The sequence below is a fragment of the Loxodonta africana genome, chromosome 23, assembly GCF_030014295.1.
Source record: "Loxodonta africana isolate mLoxAfr1 chromosome 23, mLoxAfr1.hap2, whole genome shotgun sequence".
Taxonomy (NCBI): domain Eukaryota; kingdom Metazoa; phylum Chordata; class Mammalia; order Proboscidea; family Elephantidae; genus Loxodonta; species Loxodonta africana.
The window spans coordinates 58169074-58185023 of NC_087364.1; the positions used below are offsets into that span (position 1 = coordinate 58169074).

Here is a 15950-nt window from a genome sequence, read left to right on the forward strand (position 1 = left end):
ATGAGGTCAAGTTGGTTGATTGTTGTAAGTAGGTCTTCCGTGTCTCTATTGAGCTTCTTACTGGATGTCCTGTCCTTCTCCGAAAGAGGTGTGTTGAAGTCTCCTACTATAAATGTGGAGGTGTCTATCTAGCTTTTCAATTCTGTTAAAATTTGATTTATGTATCTTGCAGCCCTGTCATTGGGTGCGTAAATATTTAATATGGTTATATCTTCCTGGTCAATTGTCCCTTTTATCATTATGTAGTGTCCTTCTTTATCCTTTGTGGCGGATTTAAGTCTAAAGTCTATTTTGTCAGAAATTAATATTGCTACTCCTCTTCTTTTTTGCTTATTGTTTGGTTGATATATTTTTTTCCATCCTTTGAGTTTTAGTTTGTTTGTGTCTCTAAGTCTAAGGTGTGTCTCTTGTAGGCAGCATATAGATGGATCGTGTTTCTTTATCCAGTCCGTGACTCTCTGTCTCTTTATTGGTGCATTTAGTCCATTTACATTCAGCGTAATTATAGATAAATAAGTTTTTAGTGCTGTCATTTTGATGCCTTTTCATGTGTGTTGTTGGCCTTTTCATTTTTCCACATACTTTTTTTGTGCTGAGACGTTTTTCTTAGTAGATTGTGAGATCCTCATTTTCAGAATGTTTAACTTTATGTTGAGTCGTTACGTTTTTCTTGAGTTATGGAATTGATATTCATTTTTGTGGTTACCTTATTATTTACCCCTATTTTTCTAAGTAAAAACCTAACTTGTATCGTTCTATATCGCCTTGTATCACTCTCCATCTGGCAGTTCAATGCCTCCTATATTTAGTCCCTCTTTTTGATTATTGTGATCGTTTATCTATTGATTTCCATGATTTCCTGTTATGTGTATTATTTTGTTTATTTATTTATTTTTTAGAATTAATCTTACTTTGTTTTTGTGCTTTCCCTATTTGAGTTGCGTTGATATCAGGACGTTCTGTTTTGTGACCTTGTGTTGTGCTGGTACCTGATATTATTGGTCATCAGGCCAAACAATCTCCTTAAGCATTTCTTGCAGTCTTGGTTTAGTTTTTGCAAATTCTCTAAACTTGTGTTTATCTGTAAATATCTTAATTTCTCCTTCATATTTCAGAGAGAGTTTTGCTGGATATATGATCCTTGGTTGGCAGTTTTTCTCCTTCAGTGCTCTGTATGCGTCGTCCCATTCCCTTCTTGCTTGCATGGTTTCTGCTGAGTAGTCTGAACTTATTCTTATTGATTCTCCCTTGAAGGAAACCTTTCTTTTCTCCCTGGCTGCTTTTAAAATTTTCTGTTTGTCTTTGGTTTTGGCAAGTTTGATGATAATATGTCTTGGTGTTTTTCTTTTTGGATCAGTCTTAAATGGGGTTCGATGAGCATCTTGGATAGATATCCTTTCGTCTTTCATGATGTCAGGGAAGTTTTGTGTCAGGAGTTCTTCAACTATCTTCTCTGTGTTTTCTGTCCCCCCTCCCTGTTCTGGGACTCCAATCACTCCCAAGTTATCCTTCTTGATAGAGTCCCACATGATTCTTAGGGTTTATTCATTTTTTTAAATTCTTTTATCTGATTTTTTTTCAACTATGTTGGAGTTGATTCCCTGGTCCTCCAGAAGTCCCAGTCTACATTCTAATTGCTCGAGTCTGCTCCTCTGACTTTCTATTTTGTTATCTAATTCTGTAATTTTATTGTTAATCTTTTGGATTTCTACATGCTGTCTCTCTATGGATTCTTGCAACTTATTAATTTTTCCACTATGTTCTTGCATAATCTTTTTGAGTTCTTCAACAGTTTTATCAGTGTGTTCCTTGGCTTTTTCTGCAGTTATCCTAATTTCATTTGTGATATCTTTAAGCATTCTGTAAATTAGTTTTTTATATTCTGTATCTGATAATTCCAGGATTGTATCTTCATTTGGGAAAGATTTTGATTCTTTTGTTTGGGGGGTTGGAGAAGCTGTCATGGTCTGTTTCTTTATGTGGTTTGATATGGACTGCTGTCTCCGAGCCATCACTGGGAAACTAGATTTTCCAGGTAATCAGCTAAAAAAAAATGCAGTCAGATCCCTATCTGAATTCTCCTTCTGGCTCAGGGTATTCGGATGTGAATGGAGCCGCCTGGGGAGGGTGGGGGAGGGATCAGAGAGCTAGGCGTGTAGCACCACAGAATATAGAGCTGATCCCCGCGTTCACACTCCGCCCCCGTCTGCCAGAATCCCGGCAGGACGGCTCCCTGGCTGGGACACTACTCTCCCCGCTCCAAGATCTGTCACTTCCTCCGGGGGATTTCTCCCTCCGGTGCGCCGCACCGCTCGCGCAAACTGAGTGGGTGTGGCCCTCACGAACAGCTGGGCCCGCCCCCGGGGTCTATTCAGGGGATGCGCTCACACCCCACCCGCTCTCGCCAAGATCCCAGCGGGACAGCTCCCTGGCTGGGACGCTGCTCTCCCCGCTCCAAGACCAGTCACTTCCTCCCGGGGGTTTCTCCCTCCGGTGCACTGCAGGGCTCGCACGAACTGGGTGGACGTGGCCCTCACGGACAGCTGGGCCCGCCCCCGGGGTCTATTCAGGGGAATGCGTTCACACCCCGCCCGCTCTCGCCAAGATCCCAGCGGGACAGCTTGCCAGCTGGGACGCTGCTCTCCCCGCTCCGAGACCAGTTACTTCCGGGGATTTCTCCCTCCGAAGCGCCGCACCACTCGCGCGAACTGGGTGGACGTGGCCCTCACGAACGTCTGGGTGCCCCCCCAGGATCGCTTTAGGGAAATATAGGTAATCCCCACGCTCGCGCCTCACCCGCCTCCCGCCAAACTCCCGGCGGGACAGCTCCCCTGCTGGGACGCTGCTCTCCCCGCTCCAAGATCAGTCACTGCCTCCCGGGTGTTTCTCCCACCGGCTGCGCCGCTACGCCGCCTGCGCCAACCAGCTAGACTTCCTCCCGGGATGGGTTCGGGGGGGGTAGGGCTGGGCCCCTTGTCTGTGCCGTCTGCCCCCCTGGGCTCTGCCCCAGCCCGGGCTCCGAATGTCACCTGCCTGGTACGCTGGCTCTTAGTTCTGAAAACGATCGCTGTCTGCCCGTATTTGTTCGTTCTCCGTCTCTAAGTCTGTGTTTGTTGTTCAGAGTTCGTAGATTGTCATATATGTGATCGATTCACTAGTTTTTCCGAGTCTTTGTTGCAAGAGGGATCCGTGGTAGCGTCCACCTAGTCTGCCATCTTGGCCCCGCCTCCAGATTGTTTCTTTTTGTGTGTAAGCCTTTTCAGGAGTTTTTACGGTAGTGGTCTCACATAATATTTGCCCTTTTGTGATGGACTTATTTCACTCAGCGTAATGCCCTCCAGATTCAACAGTGTTGTGAGATGCTTTACAAATTCATTGTTGTTCTTTATCGTTGCATGGTATTCTATCATGTGTATGGGCCATAGTTTTTCTATTCTTCTGCCAACGGGCACTTAGGTTCTTTCCATCTTTTTGCTATTGTGAATAATGCGGCAATGAACTTGGGTGTGCATGTGTCTCTTCATGTGACAGCTCTCATTTCTCTAGGATATATTCCTAGGAGTGGGATTGCTAGATCATATGGTATTTCTACTTCTAGCTTTCTAAGGAAGCACCATATTGTTTTCTGAAATGGTTATACCATTTTATATTCCCACCAGCAGTGCGTAAGAGTCCCAGTCTCCTTGCAGCCTCTCCAACATTTGTTATTTTCTGGGTTTTTTTTTTTTTTTGATTCATACCAGTAACATCAGGTTGTTGAGATGGTATATTATTGTGGCTTTGATTTGCATTTCTCTGATAGCTAGTGATCTCGAGCATTTCCTTATGTGTCTCTTAGCCACCTGAGTGTCTTCTTTGGTGAAGTCTCTGTTCATATCCTTTGACCATTTTTTAATTGAGGATTATTTGTCTTTTTGTTGTAGAAGTGTTGGATTTTCCTGTAGATTTTAGAGATTAGACCATTGTAGGATTTGTAATACCCCCCAATTTTTTTCCTAATCCGTAGGTTCTCTTTTTACTCTTTTTGGTGAAGCCTTTTGATGAGCTTAAGTGTTTAATTTTTAGAAGACCCCAGTTACCTGGCTTATCTTCGGATGTTTGTGTATTTTTAGTTATGATTTGTATCCTGTTTATGCCTGTTTATATCCTGTTTATGCCTGTAACACTGATCCTATTTTTTCGTCTGTGATCTGTATAGTTTTTGGTTTTATATTTAGGTCTTTGATCCATTTTGAATTAGTTTGTGTGTATGGTGTGAGGTATGGGTCCTATTTTATTTTTTTGCAGATGGACATCTAGTTTCGCCAGCACCGTTTGTTAAAAAGACTGTCTTTTTCCCATTTGACGGTCTTTGGGGCCTTGTTGAAGATCAGGTGACCACAGGTGGGCAGATTCACATCTGAGTTCTCAATTCTGTTCCATTGGTCAATGTATCTGTTGCACCAGTACCAGGCTGTTTTTGACTATGATAGCTTTATAGTAGGTTCTAAGGTCAGGTAGTGTGTCCTCCTACTTTATTCTTCTTCTTCTTCAATAGTGCTTTACTTATTGGGGGCCTCTTCCTTTTCCACATAAAGTTAATGATTAGTTTTTCCATCTCTTTAAAGAATGCTGTTGGTATTTGGATTGGGATCGCATTATATTTGTCGATTGCTTTGGGTAGAATTGACATTTTCACAGTGTTGGTTCTACCTGTTCATGAGCATGATGTTTTTCCATTTATGTAGGTCTGTTTTCGTTTCTTGCAGTAGTGTTTTGTAATTTTCTTTGCATAGGTCTTTCACATCCCTGGTTAGATTTATCCCTAAGTATTTTTTTTAATGGCCTATTATAACCCAGTAACCAGTTATATATGGTATTATTTTCCTGATTTCCTTTTTGTAGTTCTTTTTATTGGTGTATAGGAATCCAACTAAGTTTTGCATGTGTATCTTGTGTCCTGCTACTTGGCTGAATCTGTTAGTTCTAATAGTTTTCTCATGGAGGTAGATAGTCTTTAAATTATCAGAAAATAGTCAAATATATATATACATGCACATATATGTGTGTATGTGTTGTCAGGTGCCCTCGAGTTGTTTTCAACTCATAGTGACCCCATGTGACAGAGCAGAACTACCCCATTTGTTTCCTAGGCTGTAATCTTTATGGGAGCTGATTGTTTTTATCTCTCATGTATATGTATATGTATATGTATATGTATATGTATATGTATATGTATATGTATATGTATATGTATATGTATATATACCCATGGTTCTTAGATGAAAACCTATGTAAGAGACACACATAATTGTAAAAACGTACCATGCTCATGGATAGGTAGACCGAACATTGTAAAAACATCAATTCTACCCAAAGCAATCTATAAATACATTGCATATATATATGTATACATATATACACACACACACCCATGTGCATGTAGAGACATGTATGTATATAAAATGCAGTGACAGCTCCTAATGATGGATTAGATTAAATCCCAGCACATTATCTGCTAGTCTGTTACTCGATAATGGACTTTAACTCTGAAACAGTGACATCTATTAATGGATTGTAATATGTGAGAATTAAAGTTTTTGATAAATTTTCAATAACATCATCTACATTGGGCATCTAGGAATATAAATCATGAACTTTTGGTGAGGTAATGACTCATGGTCTTGAGAAAACACCTGTGTTTGAGTCTCAGTGTGCCCCTGACCTTATGAGTGCCTCGCGTGAGTAGTTGAACCTTCCTGAACTACTCTGGAGCTTCCCTGGTTGTAAAATGGAACTAATATGCTCTGTATCTGCCATGGGGATCTTGGATGAGAGCCTATGATTTGGAAAATACAGTATTAATAGTATTATTTTGAATTAGTTATTCAAGTGATGATATTAGAAGTCAATCTTTTTGTTCGTTGTGTTTTTTCTCCTGTTTTCTAGTCAACAAGCACAAGCCCTGGATCGAGACTTCGTATCATGGAGTCATAACTGAGAACAACGACACAGTCATTTTGGATCCACCCCTTGTAGCCCTGGATAAAGATGCACCAGTCCCTTTTGCGGGTAAGATGATAGCTTAGTATACTTGAGCTGGGCTTACTTTGGAGACATGTTGGGAAACCTTCATGAAGCTGAAGCTAGGGCTTTATAGTATTGTAAGCACCCATGTATCTCATAGATGAGTTTGTATGGGACAGCTGTGTGCCTCTTCTTATTCTGGTGTGGCTTCTTTATCTCCTTATGATTTTTCTCCTTGGCATCGCCTCCAATACAAGACACTTTTATCTTCTACTTCTGAGGGATATTAAGTTGCTGAAATGGCCCCTGGAGTTGGAGAAGTTGGGCCAGTAAGATTCTGAAGGGATTTCCCCCTAGAAAGATGACTCATCTATATGAGAAATTGTGTGGTCCGCTGTCCCTACTGCTCACATGTCAGGGGCAGGTAGAGACTTGTAGCTTGGTAGATTAGCAAGAAAAAATGGGGGGAAGAAAAAAGGACCAGGAAAAATTTCCCAAGAGTAGGATAGGGTTCAGCCCTTGAGCTTCTATGGAGGTGTGACTTTTGGAGGAGGAATCCAAAGGGCAGTGGCATTCTGTTCTCTGCAGCTTGTGGCTAGAGAGCCTTCTCACTGTCATAAGGACCGCCACCATCTTCTCCTCTGGTTTCCTGGAAGGGCCAGGCACCGGGAGGGCTGTGTGAAGGATATGGATATGTCACATGTTTCCGTAGATGTTGGCAAAGGCAGGGGGAAGAGGGATTGGACAGAGGATTTTTGAAGATGCTTGGATCATGAGTAATATTGTTAACATTTTATACCTGTCAGGAGAAAGACAGGAAATTTAATGAAAGTTTTCAAGATTTCTAGAAGATTACTTTATGATAGATGGGTGCCAGGCTGAGGTTTTCACCATAATGAAGTCTATTTTTTCTGACAGTTTGTCTGCTACATTATGAGCTACTTGGGCAGAAAAAAACTGGCTCTTCTGAACATCTAAGAGATAAGCCCTGTGAAGGCCCATATTTCATTACAGAACATTATAAAGTAAGGAGCGAAGGGGTAGGTTAAATGGGAGAAATTCAGCCTTATGTGAAGATAAACCCATAAGCATTCTTGCAGAGCGTGGGGAGATACTCTCAGCTCTCAGAAGAAGGCTTTATCTTTATTTTCTGTAGAATGATAACCACTAACTATGACTTCCCGTGGTGTTTAAAGTTGGGGAATCTTCGTACATTTTCCAACCATCCTCAGAGGTCCCAGCTCAGCCATACTCCACTTGGAAGGGTAAATCCTATGCTGTCTTTTCGGCAAAGGATTAGGTATCTTCTTGAAGCCTAGAAACACTCCAATCCCTGCCTTTATTTGACATACCCAACACAGTACTGGGATCTATTGGCAAGTCTTAGCAACCCCCTGGAAATGAGATTTTTTAAACAAATACTGGAAAAAATATTTGGGTCATGGAAATGTTTGGCTTGGCATGCACCGTGTGCTTAAAAAAATAGAGTCAACATTTAGAAATTGGGAGATTTAGCATAAAAATGTAGGATTCTGGTTTATCTTGATGCATCAGATCTGAAATGCATAGCTGAGTTATGCCTTCTCCTGTTAGACTGAGCTTGTGCTCCCAGCTTCCCTCAGCCTCTTCCTTCGCTCACAGCTGGTGTGCAAAGGTCCTTCCACCAAGCCAGGGCCCCTCACACACCTTTCCTTTCAAATGTGTGTCTCCTCTTTAAAACATAACGGAGAAAATCAATGACAAGTTAAATGGGAAGTAAATGGATGCCATTAAGTCATTTCAGTGTAGTGAGACTAGCACTTGAAAAGCTGAGAGATATGTCAGATTACTTATTATGCCTGCCCTTAATGTGGCCTTCTTCTCATCTAGTGGTGAAAAAGGAAACTGAAGTCATTGAATAAGCTGATCTATTTTTTTTAGTAAAGTTATAAGCGCCCTACTGTCCAGGGAGGCCAGAATAGAAACAACCCATTTCAGGCAGGTCTGGTATTTGAAAATTTGGATTTACAAAAGATGATTTACTTTCCTGGGTTGTAGGACTGAAAGACAATTAATAGCATCACCTAAAGATTCCCCACAGGATTTCTATCGACAACTGTAAACACATCCAATGTATTTAAACTGGAATTTGCAGTCTGGCCATCACAAGTGCCTACAGGTTTTTTGGAAGCTAAGGTTTGCTTCTAAACTAAGCCCTGAGTAGTTACTTCCATCCGAAGACAATTTCTATACTCTTCCTGATATTCGCAGGTGCATTAAAAAAAAAAAAAAAAAAAAAGGTTAGCTTAATGCATCAAAATATAATCTTCCAAGCTCTTGAGAGTAAAAAAGAAAAGTGCTTTTCAGAATGGTCAAAGCTATTTTTCTCAGTGTTATTTATGGTGATCTCTAAGACAGGACAGCGGCACCAGCCATCCATCCATGCCGTGGGCACTTATTTTAAAACATTTCTCTTTAAAAGAAAATGCTGAAGATTTATTTCAGATCCCTATCATTCTCATAAAATTGAAAAATTCATATCTGCCAGTTCCATTCTAAAAGGCAATGGAAGCTTTTAGCACCACCACCCCCCCGCCCGCCCCCTGCCGTTATCAACTACTCTTGAATCCTGTGACAGCTTTTCTACCCCTTTCTCCAAAAAACCAAACCCTGTGCCATTGAGTTGATTCTGACTCATCAACTCTACAGGACAGAGTAGAACTGCCCCATAGAGTTCCCAAGGAGCGCCTGGCGGTTTATTTCCAGTTCAGCCCAGGAGGTGAGCTATAGGCTTGTAGGAAGACAGTTCCATCCATAATATTTTTTTCTCTGTTTGGTTTCTCTTGCTCCTCCCCCATTTTAAAACTTTTAGAGGAATTATTTCCTACACTTAGATTCTGCTGGGATATCATTCAGAAATCATATGTGATTTCAAGTACATTTTTATTGAAATAAAAGTCATGATCGTATTCCACATACAAATGCCAAATCCAGAGAGAAAAATATAGCTTTCATTGTATATCTTCTGATTATGACAGTGATAAGTGTTTATTGTAGAAAATGTAGAGAATATAGCAAAGCAGAAAGGAGAACTTACAAAGTATATATTTTTCTACCCTCGGAGAAAGCCTCTGCTAACATTTTAGTGTACTTCCTTCCAGTCATTTTTCTATTCTTTTTTCTTCAAAAATTTTGAGCATATTCAATGCTATAATTTAATTTTCCCATAAATGAATGAAAATAACCCATTGCATTAAATATTCTTCTGCAGTTGATTAAATGGCTGTGTAATTTTTCATTCAATGGATGGTTCTCTAACATTCTTTTATTGATGGGCAATGTATTTCCAATCCTTTTATTATAATATGTGTCCGCATTTCAGATTCCATCTTTTGGATGGGTTTCCAGGATGGGGATTAATTAGTCAAAGGATATGACCATTTTAAATTTCCTAAAACATGCTAAATGGCTTCTCAGAAACATTGTATGAGTTTGTGCCGCCAGCCACACCACAGGAGTCCCTCATTCCCTGGCCCCCGTATGGCTCAGCCCAGTGGTATGATTTCAGGGCAATATGGAAGTGTAGCTGATTACACTGTCTTCATCTATAAAATAATGTAAGTTGTCCAGGGCTGTTGTTTTGATTAAATTGAGAGAATGTGAAGCGTTGTGCTTGGGTTCGATATAGTAGAAGCTTAATAAATTCGAGTTCCCTTTTTCAGACCTTCCTCCTTACCTGTTTCATAAGTGAGATAACTAATTCACGGAGAGTCCAAGCAGTTTCCCCAGGATCCCAGCAGCAATGGGGCTGGGCCGAGCCATTTGCTCAGACTTTCTTTTCCCTGTGACATTGCCTTTTCGTCCTTGCCCCACTTAATTAGTGAAGGTGGTGACTCTCAGTCAATGAACCTCTCTCAGACAGACCTCAGTCAAGTCCATCAGACTTAACTCAATTCTCAATCCAGTGTCTGAACCCTGTAGACATGACCTTCTTAGAGAATCAGATACAGACCAATCCTTGAGTAATAATGAAAATCCTGTCTACTGCATGGCAAAAAATGATAATGAAAGCAAGCTGGGCACACTGTGAACTTATTAATTTCTACTTGAGTCCCACTGAGGCTTGTTAGGAGACTGTGGAGACTTTTAAATTTGAAAGAAATTAGATTGCCTTTCAGAGATAATAGAAATGCTCATTTGTCTACATTGGGCCAGTGTGGACTTGTCTTTTATAAGGACAGGGCTTCAGAGAATGATCAGGCATAATTGGCTGGCTTCTCAGGCTGGGTGACTCTCTGAAGACTTCCCAGAAAATTGCCTGGGATGTGATCTGGCCTGATCTGATTAGCTGGTTACTGTGCTGGTTGTGGCATGGGACGTCATCTCCTCCATGGTTAACTCTGTCGTCCCTATTCTGCTCAATGCCTGCCCATCTGTCTGCTTCCTTGTCTTTCGACCTGCTCAGGTCCTAGTTCATGCTCAAGTCTGATAGTTGCCCCATGGCAGAGACCTTCTCAGGAGGCTTGCTTAGCCATGATGTCATCTGGTAAGAATGTAATGCAGAGGTTGTGAATGGTCACAGGCTCTGAGCTCTGCCACTTACTAGCTGAGTGATCTCAGGTAAGTTACTTAACCCCTCTGAGCAGTAGTTGCCTCATATTTAAAATGGTGATAATCACAGTACCTACTTCTAGGGTTATTATGTGAATTAATTAAGATATTAATACAAAGTGTCTAGAACCATTTCTAGCAGCCAGTAACCTAAAAACCAGTTGCCCTTGAGTCGATTCCAGCTCGTAGCGACCCTATAGGACAGAGTAGGTTTCCAACCTACTGCTGACCTTTTGGTTAGCAGCCGAAGAAGCCAATAAATCATGGCTCTGATAATCATAGTAAAGGTAATAGTGATAGTAATCTTAATTCTTATCATCAATAACCCATAAGTGTTCTATTCATTTTAGGTTATGATAATGTAATTATAATCTGTAATAATGATGTTAAGAAAAGTTGCAAAGTTAAGTTTGGAGTTTGTTCTAAAGGCTTGATGCAATCACCCACTTGTACTATCAAGCTACCTTCCCTCGATTGTTTGGTTATACTGTAGTATGGAGATACTCAGTTAAATAATGCAGGTGAAAATGCTTTGTGAATTGCACTGCACTATAAATATTAGCTAGTTGAAGAGAAGCTTTCTTACATTCTAGGTATTACTTCTCATGGAGTAACTGGAGCCCTGGTGGCACAGTGGTTTAGAGCTACAGCTGCTAACCAAAAGGTCGGCAGTTTGAATCCACCAGCCACTCCTTGGAAACCCTATGAGGCAGTTCTACTCTGTCTTATAGAGTCACTATGAGTTGGAATCAACTTGATGGCAATGGGTTTGGTTTGTTTTTGGTTTGTGGAATAATCTATTCATTGCAAGATATACTTTCAGACTATCAAAAACCATGTACATATGTCATATCACTACACACACACACATTTGTGCAACCCACTAAAAAAAGAAAAAAACCTACACACAGATAATTATATCCAAGCCTCACACCAGCCTTATGAGACAGGTAGGCCAGCTATTATGACTCTATTTTGCAAATGAGGACATAGAAACTTAGAGGAATTAAGGAAACTGTTCAAGTTGTCTAGCTGCTAATGGATCATCCCTGTCACTCAATTCCAGACACCCAGACTCCAAGTCCTACATTCTTTCTCTTTGGCCATTTGTCCATAGTATGAGAAATATCTCATGGACAGTAGATTTGCAGGGTACCTGGACATGGAGTTTAAAAATACTGAAGCTCATGGTAAGGCATTGCCTTTTGAGTTATTTTTCAATCTTGCTGATTATGTCAAGGATAAAGCACAGTTTTGGAAGTTCAAGGTGTCTTGAACGCCTCTCAAATACTTGCTGATCTCTTTTTTTTTGACAAAACAGGAGCAAGCTCTGTCTCAAAGCCTTCCACAGGAAACACCATCGAGCTAGAATTTTAATAACATCCTGTTGTGTTTTATTTAGGTTTTTTTCTATTTAAGGCAAATATTGCTGGTGTTTCATTTCCAGTCATTTTCTTTTTGAATAAACTGATTTGAGTTTTTTTTTTTTCTTTTAACTCAATTTAAATAAAAATGTTAAGCAAGTAGAAATTTAGATAGTATAAGGTAACAATAAAAACTATGAAAGAGTTATGTAACTGAGTAACTTGTGGGGCACCATAGAATAACCACATCTGGGCATCACTCCTTACCCACATCCCTCAGGACCACTAGCTCTGGACTCAGCTTCCTTCAGTTGGTCCCACCCTACCGCTCTCTGAGCTCCAGCCCCGAGAGCAGATAAGCCACATAGGTAGATGAGTCGTTGCATTCCAAGTTGATTGGTTTGGGGTCACTCCTGAGAGCCAGAGGCAGGGTGCCTCCTGGTGTGCCCACCTTGATCTCTGAGCAGTCATCTGGCCTCAGCCAGAGTCAGTCCATAGCTGTCCCTGCAGAGAAGTAGGTTCAGCCTCCCCTGGAATCTGAGCTACTGCATCAGACCTCACAGAGTTGAAATCAAGAATAAATAGGAAGCAGGAAGACATGGAACAGCTTCTCTTCATTCTAGTGCATGTGAGAATTTCTAAAAGGTATGAAGAATATAAAATAAAAATCACCCACACTCCCAAGACAGTCACTGCTAGACTTTTTCTATTCACACACACACATATATGTACACATATATATTTACGTATTTATTTTTTTTATGTATAAATACATACACACACACATATTAAGGGGCCCTGGTGGTGCAACAGTTAAGTGCTTGACTGCTAACCAAAAGGTTGGTGGTTTTAACCCACCCAATAGCTCTGCAGGAGAAAGGCCTCGTGATCTGCACTCAAAGATTACAACCTAGAAAATCCGGGGCAGTTCTACTCTGCCACGTGGGGTTGCTGCTGTGAGTCGAAACTTGACTCTATGGCACCCAACAACAACAAAAACAACAACAACGTGTATATAAATTTGGATCATGGTGTTTTATAGTATATTTGTTTCTGTGTCTGCTTTTACTTACTACAAACATTTTCCAAGCTGATTAAAACTTTTTTGAATGTATTAAGTGTTAGCATAATCATTTTATCATCTACGTATGCCATAATTTATGTGACCATTCTCATATTATTGAATATTTAGGTTGTTTACAATATTTTTTCAATGTTTTAAATAACACCTCAACGAGCAACTTTGTTTGAAAATGTCTTTCTGATACAAACATAGGTGGCAAGATTTTATTTTTGTCATTTCGTTCATAGGTAGTAGGTAAAAAAAAAAAAAAAAAAAACATGTGTTCTTTTTTCAGTGACAGATTGAGACTGTGTTGTCAAATGTTTTGCTGATATGATCTGTGACTGCCCAATTTCAGAGCAGATGGTGGGGTGCAGATTAGATGGAGGAGAAAGGGCTCACATTTCCATACCTGTCTGGAACCTGTGATGGACATTCCATCCAAACATCCTCAGGCTTTGGGCCTCCATCCCTGGGATCCTCACTCCGCTCCTATTACAGTGACTCTAACCCAAGGGGCTTCCAGCTATAGGCAAGGTGTGAATTGCAGACTCATAGGAGCAATATAAGAGTTTCCCAAAGGCTGAAAAAAATTGAGAAGTCAGGGAACTGTACCCAGTAAATGAGCCAAGAGCCCCAGTTAAATTGATGCTTATGATCTATGGGTGGATAACAACAAAAGTGGTCCATTTGTTGTACCCTTGGCCAGCAAGGCCTTTCAGGCTCTGGACTTAATTCTGTTGGCGCTGGAGGGGTCTGCCAGGCAGGCTGGAGAAAGGCGGCCTTCATGCATGTGTCACTTTGGTATTAAACTGTATTTTTGGCTATGTCCCTTGGTCCCCTTGCTTCTGACAGTTTTGGCAGATTTCAGCTTGGATGGTGATTGATGATGGGGTTGGAGGTATTAGGTGGGTTTTCTCTTGGCCATCCCACCAAGGGCACTGCATTCACCCCAGTTTTTCGCTTTCACGCCTTTTACTTCTTCCTCCTACCTGCTGTTGTCTGACCAGTTTGGGAGGTAGATCTCAGCTCCACTGGGTGGACAGGGAACCTTCCTGCTAAGTCCTGCGTCCCAGGAGCCTGGGTCACAAAGCCCTTGCCTTGCTGAGAAGAGGACAAAACGGTTTTCCAGCCACAGAGAGGGTAGGGGGCCCCTTTCTGGGGTGGAAACCCTCTGTTTGGAACCATGAAGAGCTCCCCATCCCTCTGCTGCCTATGAGGAGTTTGCGATCTTTGCCCTGGCCTTTCTCTCTCGGCTGTAACAAGTCCTTCAAAGCTTTCTTCTCATTAGTTATCTGCTTTCCTTTCCCACCAATAACTGAATCTTGGTGTCCCTGAAGCTGTCTGTCTGTGTATCCCTGGTGTTTTTAATTTCTCTGTTGTTGAAGGCCATGTGTATTTTTGCTGTATACCAGCTCAGCTTTGGTAGATTTAAGATGGCCTTTCTCATTTGAGTCCTTGGGTGGTGCAAACGGTTAACATGCTCAGCGGCTAACCAAAAGGTTCGAGACTTGAGTGCACCCAGAAGTGCTTCAGAGTAAAGACTTGGAGACCTACTTCTGAAAAATCAGCCATCGAAAACCTTATGGAGCACAGTTCTACTCTGACACGCATGAGGTCACCATGAATCAGAGTCAACTTAACAGCAACTGGGTGTTTGGTCGTTGGTCGCATTTGAAGAATTCTACTGCTGAATTTTCCATGATCATGTTGTAAGCCTGATGACCCAGTTCTTTTTGAACCCCTTTCTCTAAGTGGCAGTTCAAGGGAGCCTGGTTGAAGAGGGGTTTTTGGCAGCAGCTGGAGACCTCATGAGTATGGTCACACAAAGCTCCTCTTGCTACTGAGCAGGCAGGGATGGGAGCTGAGGGCAGAAAGTCTGAGGAGGAAAGCTGAAGGAGATGCCCCCAAAGGCAAGGCCAGAGGAGAGACTGAGAGCCAGAGTGCAGAGAAAGGAAGACAAGAGTCAGTGGAGGTCCATCAAGGGAAAAATAAATACCAGGTAAATACCTACAGCAGGAGCTGGGCTTTATGATCTGGCCGGTGATAAGGAAGGCAGCTGCTTTTATGAGGCCAGGTATGGGGCTGTTGGGGGTTGCCACACCAATTCAGTAGTGACCCTGACCCAGGGCTTTGGGCCCCTCTTGATGAGAAGATTCTGGCTAGACCTTGCTCTAGGTCAAACAAATGTTTAAGGGAGAACCAGGGGATACTTGTGTATAGTTCCACATCAGTAAGGTTGAAGAGGAAGGGACACATACAGAGGCAAACCATCCCCATTTGCCTGGGACTGACGGGTTATAGAATGCAACACTTCCAGTCTTAAAAACAAGGCAGTCCTGTCTTACCCAGGAATAAGGGATTTCTTGGAATGTGGGACTTTCAGTGCTAAACCCAGGAAAGTTCCAGACAAGCCAGAATGAGTTGGCTGCCTTACCAAAAGGAGCATGGAGTCCAGGTTAAAAAGCATGGGCATAGGCACTAGGAAATCACTGGAGAGAAGTCTTTGAACTTGAAGTCAGACAACTTGAATTCTGAAATTCTGGGATTCTGAATTAATGACTACCAGAACAAGATGGAAGTGAAAAATGAAATCAATAATAATAGCATGACTGCTGCCCGCCCAGATGGTAACTGTGCAAATTAGAAACAGGTGTCCCTTCTCACAGATGGGGACAGTCCCACACCAGAGCGCACAGCTTGTCCAAGTAGGGAAAGGCTGATGTCGGCCCCCATTTGCTCCCTTGGTCATACATCTTTGTACAGAAAACAATTTGTGCACAACAGCACTGAAAAATAAAAAATCGCCAACATTTATTGGGCATTGACTAGTACCAGGTACTGCACTAGGTATTTTACATTTGTCTTTAATTTGCACAACAATCTTCTGAAACAGGCATTATGATTATTCCCATTTCTTAGAAGGA

At 41.6% G+C, this 15950-nt stretch overlaps 1 protein-coding gene across 1 annotated transcript in view; it reads left to right on the forward strand.

Moving 5' to 3' along the window:
* The first annotated feature begins 2378 nt into the window (after nucleotides 1–2378).
* CLSTN2 (calsyntenin 2) overlaps nucleotides 2379–15950 on the forward strand; it is a 433412-nt gene continuing 419840 nt past the window's right edge. The window contains exons 1-2 of the mRNA XM_064275381.1: nucleotides 2379–2739; nucleotides 5929–6051. Coding sequence (XP_064131451.1) covers nucleotides 2379–2739; nucleotides 5929–6051 — 484 coding nt within the window. The remainder of the gene's footprint in view (nucleotides 2740–5928; nucleotides 6052–15950) is intronic.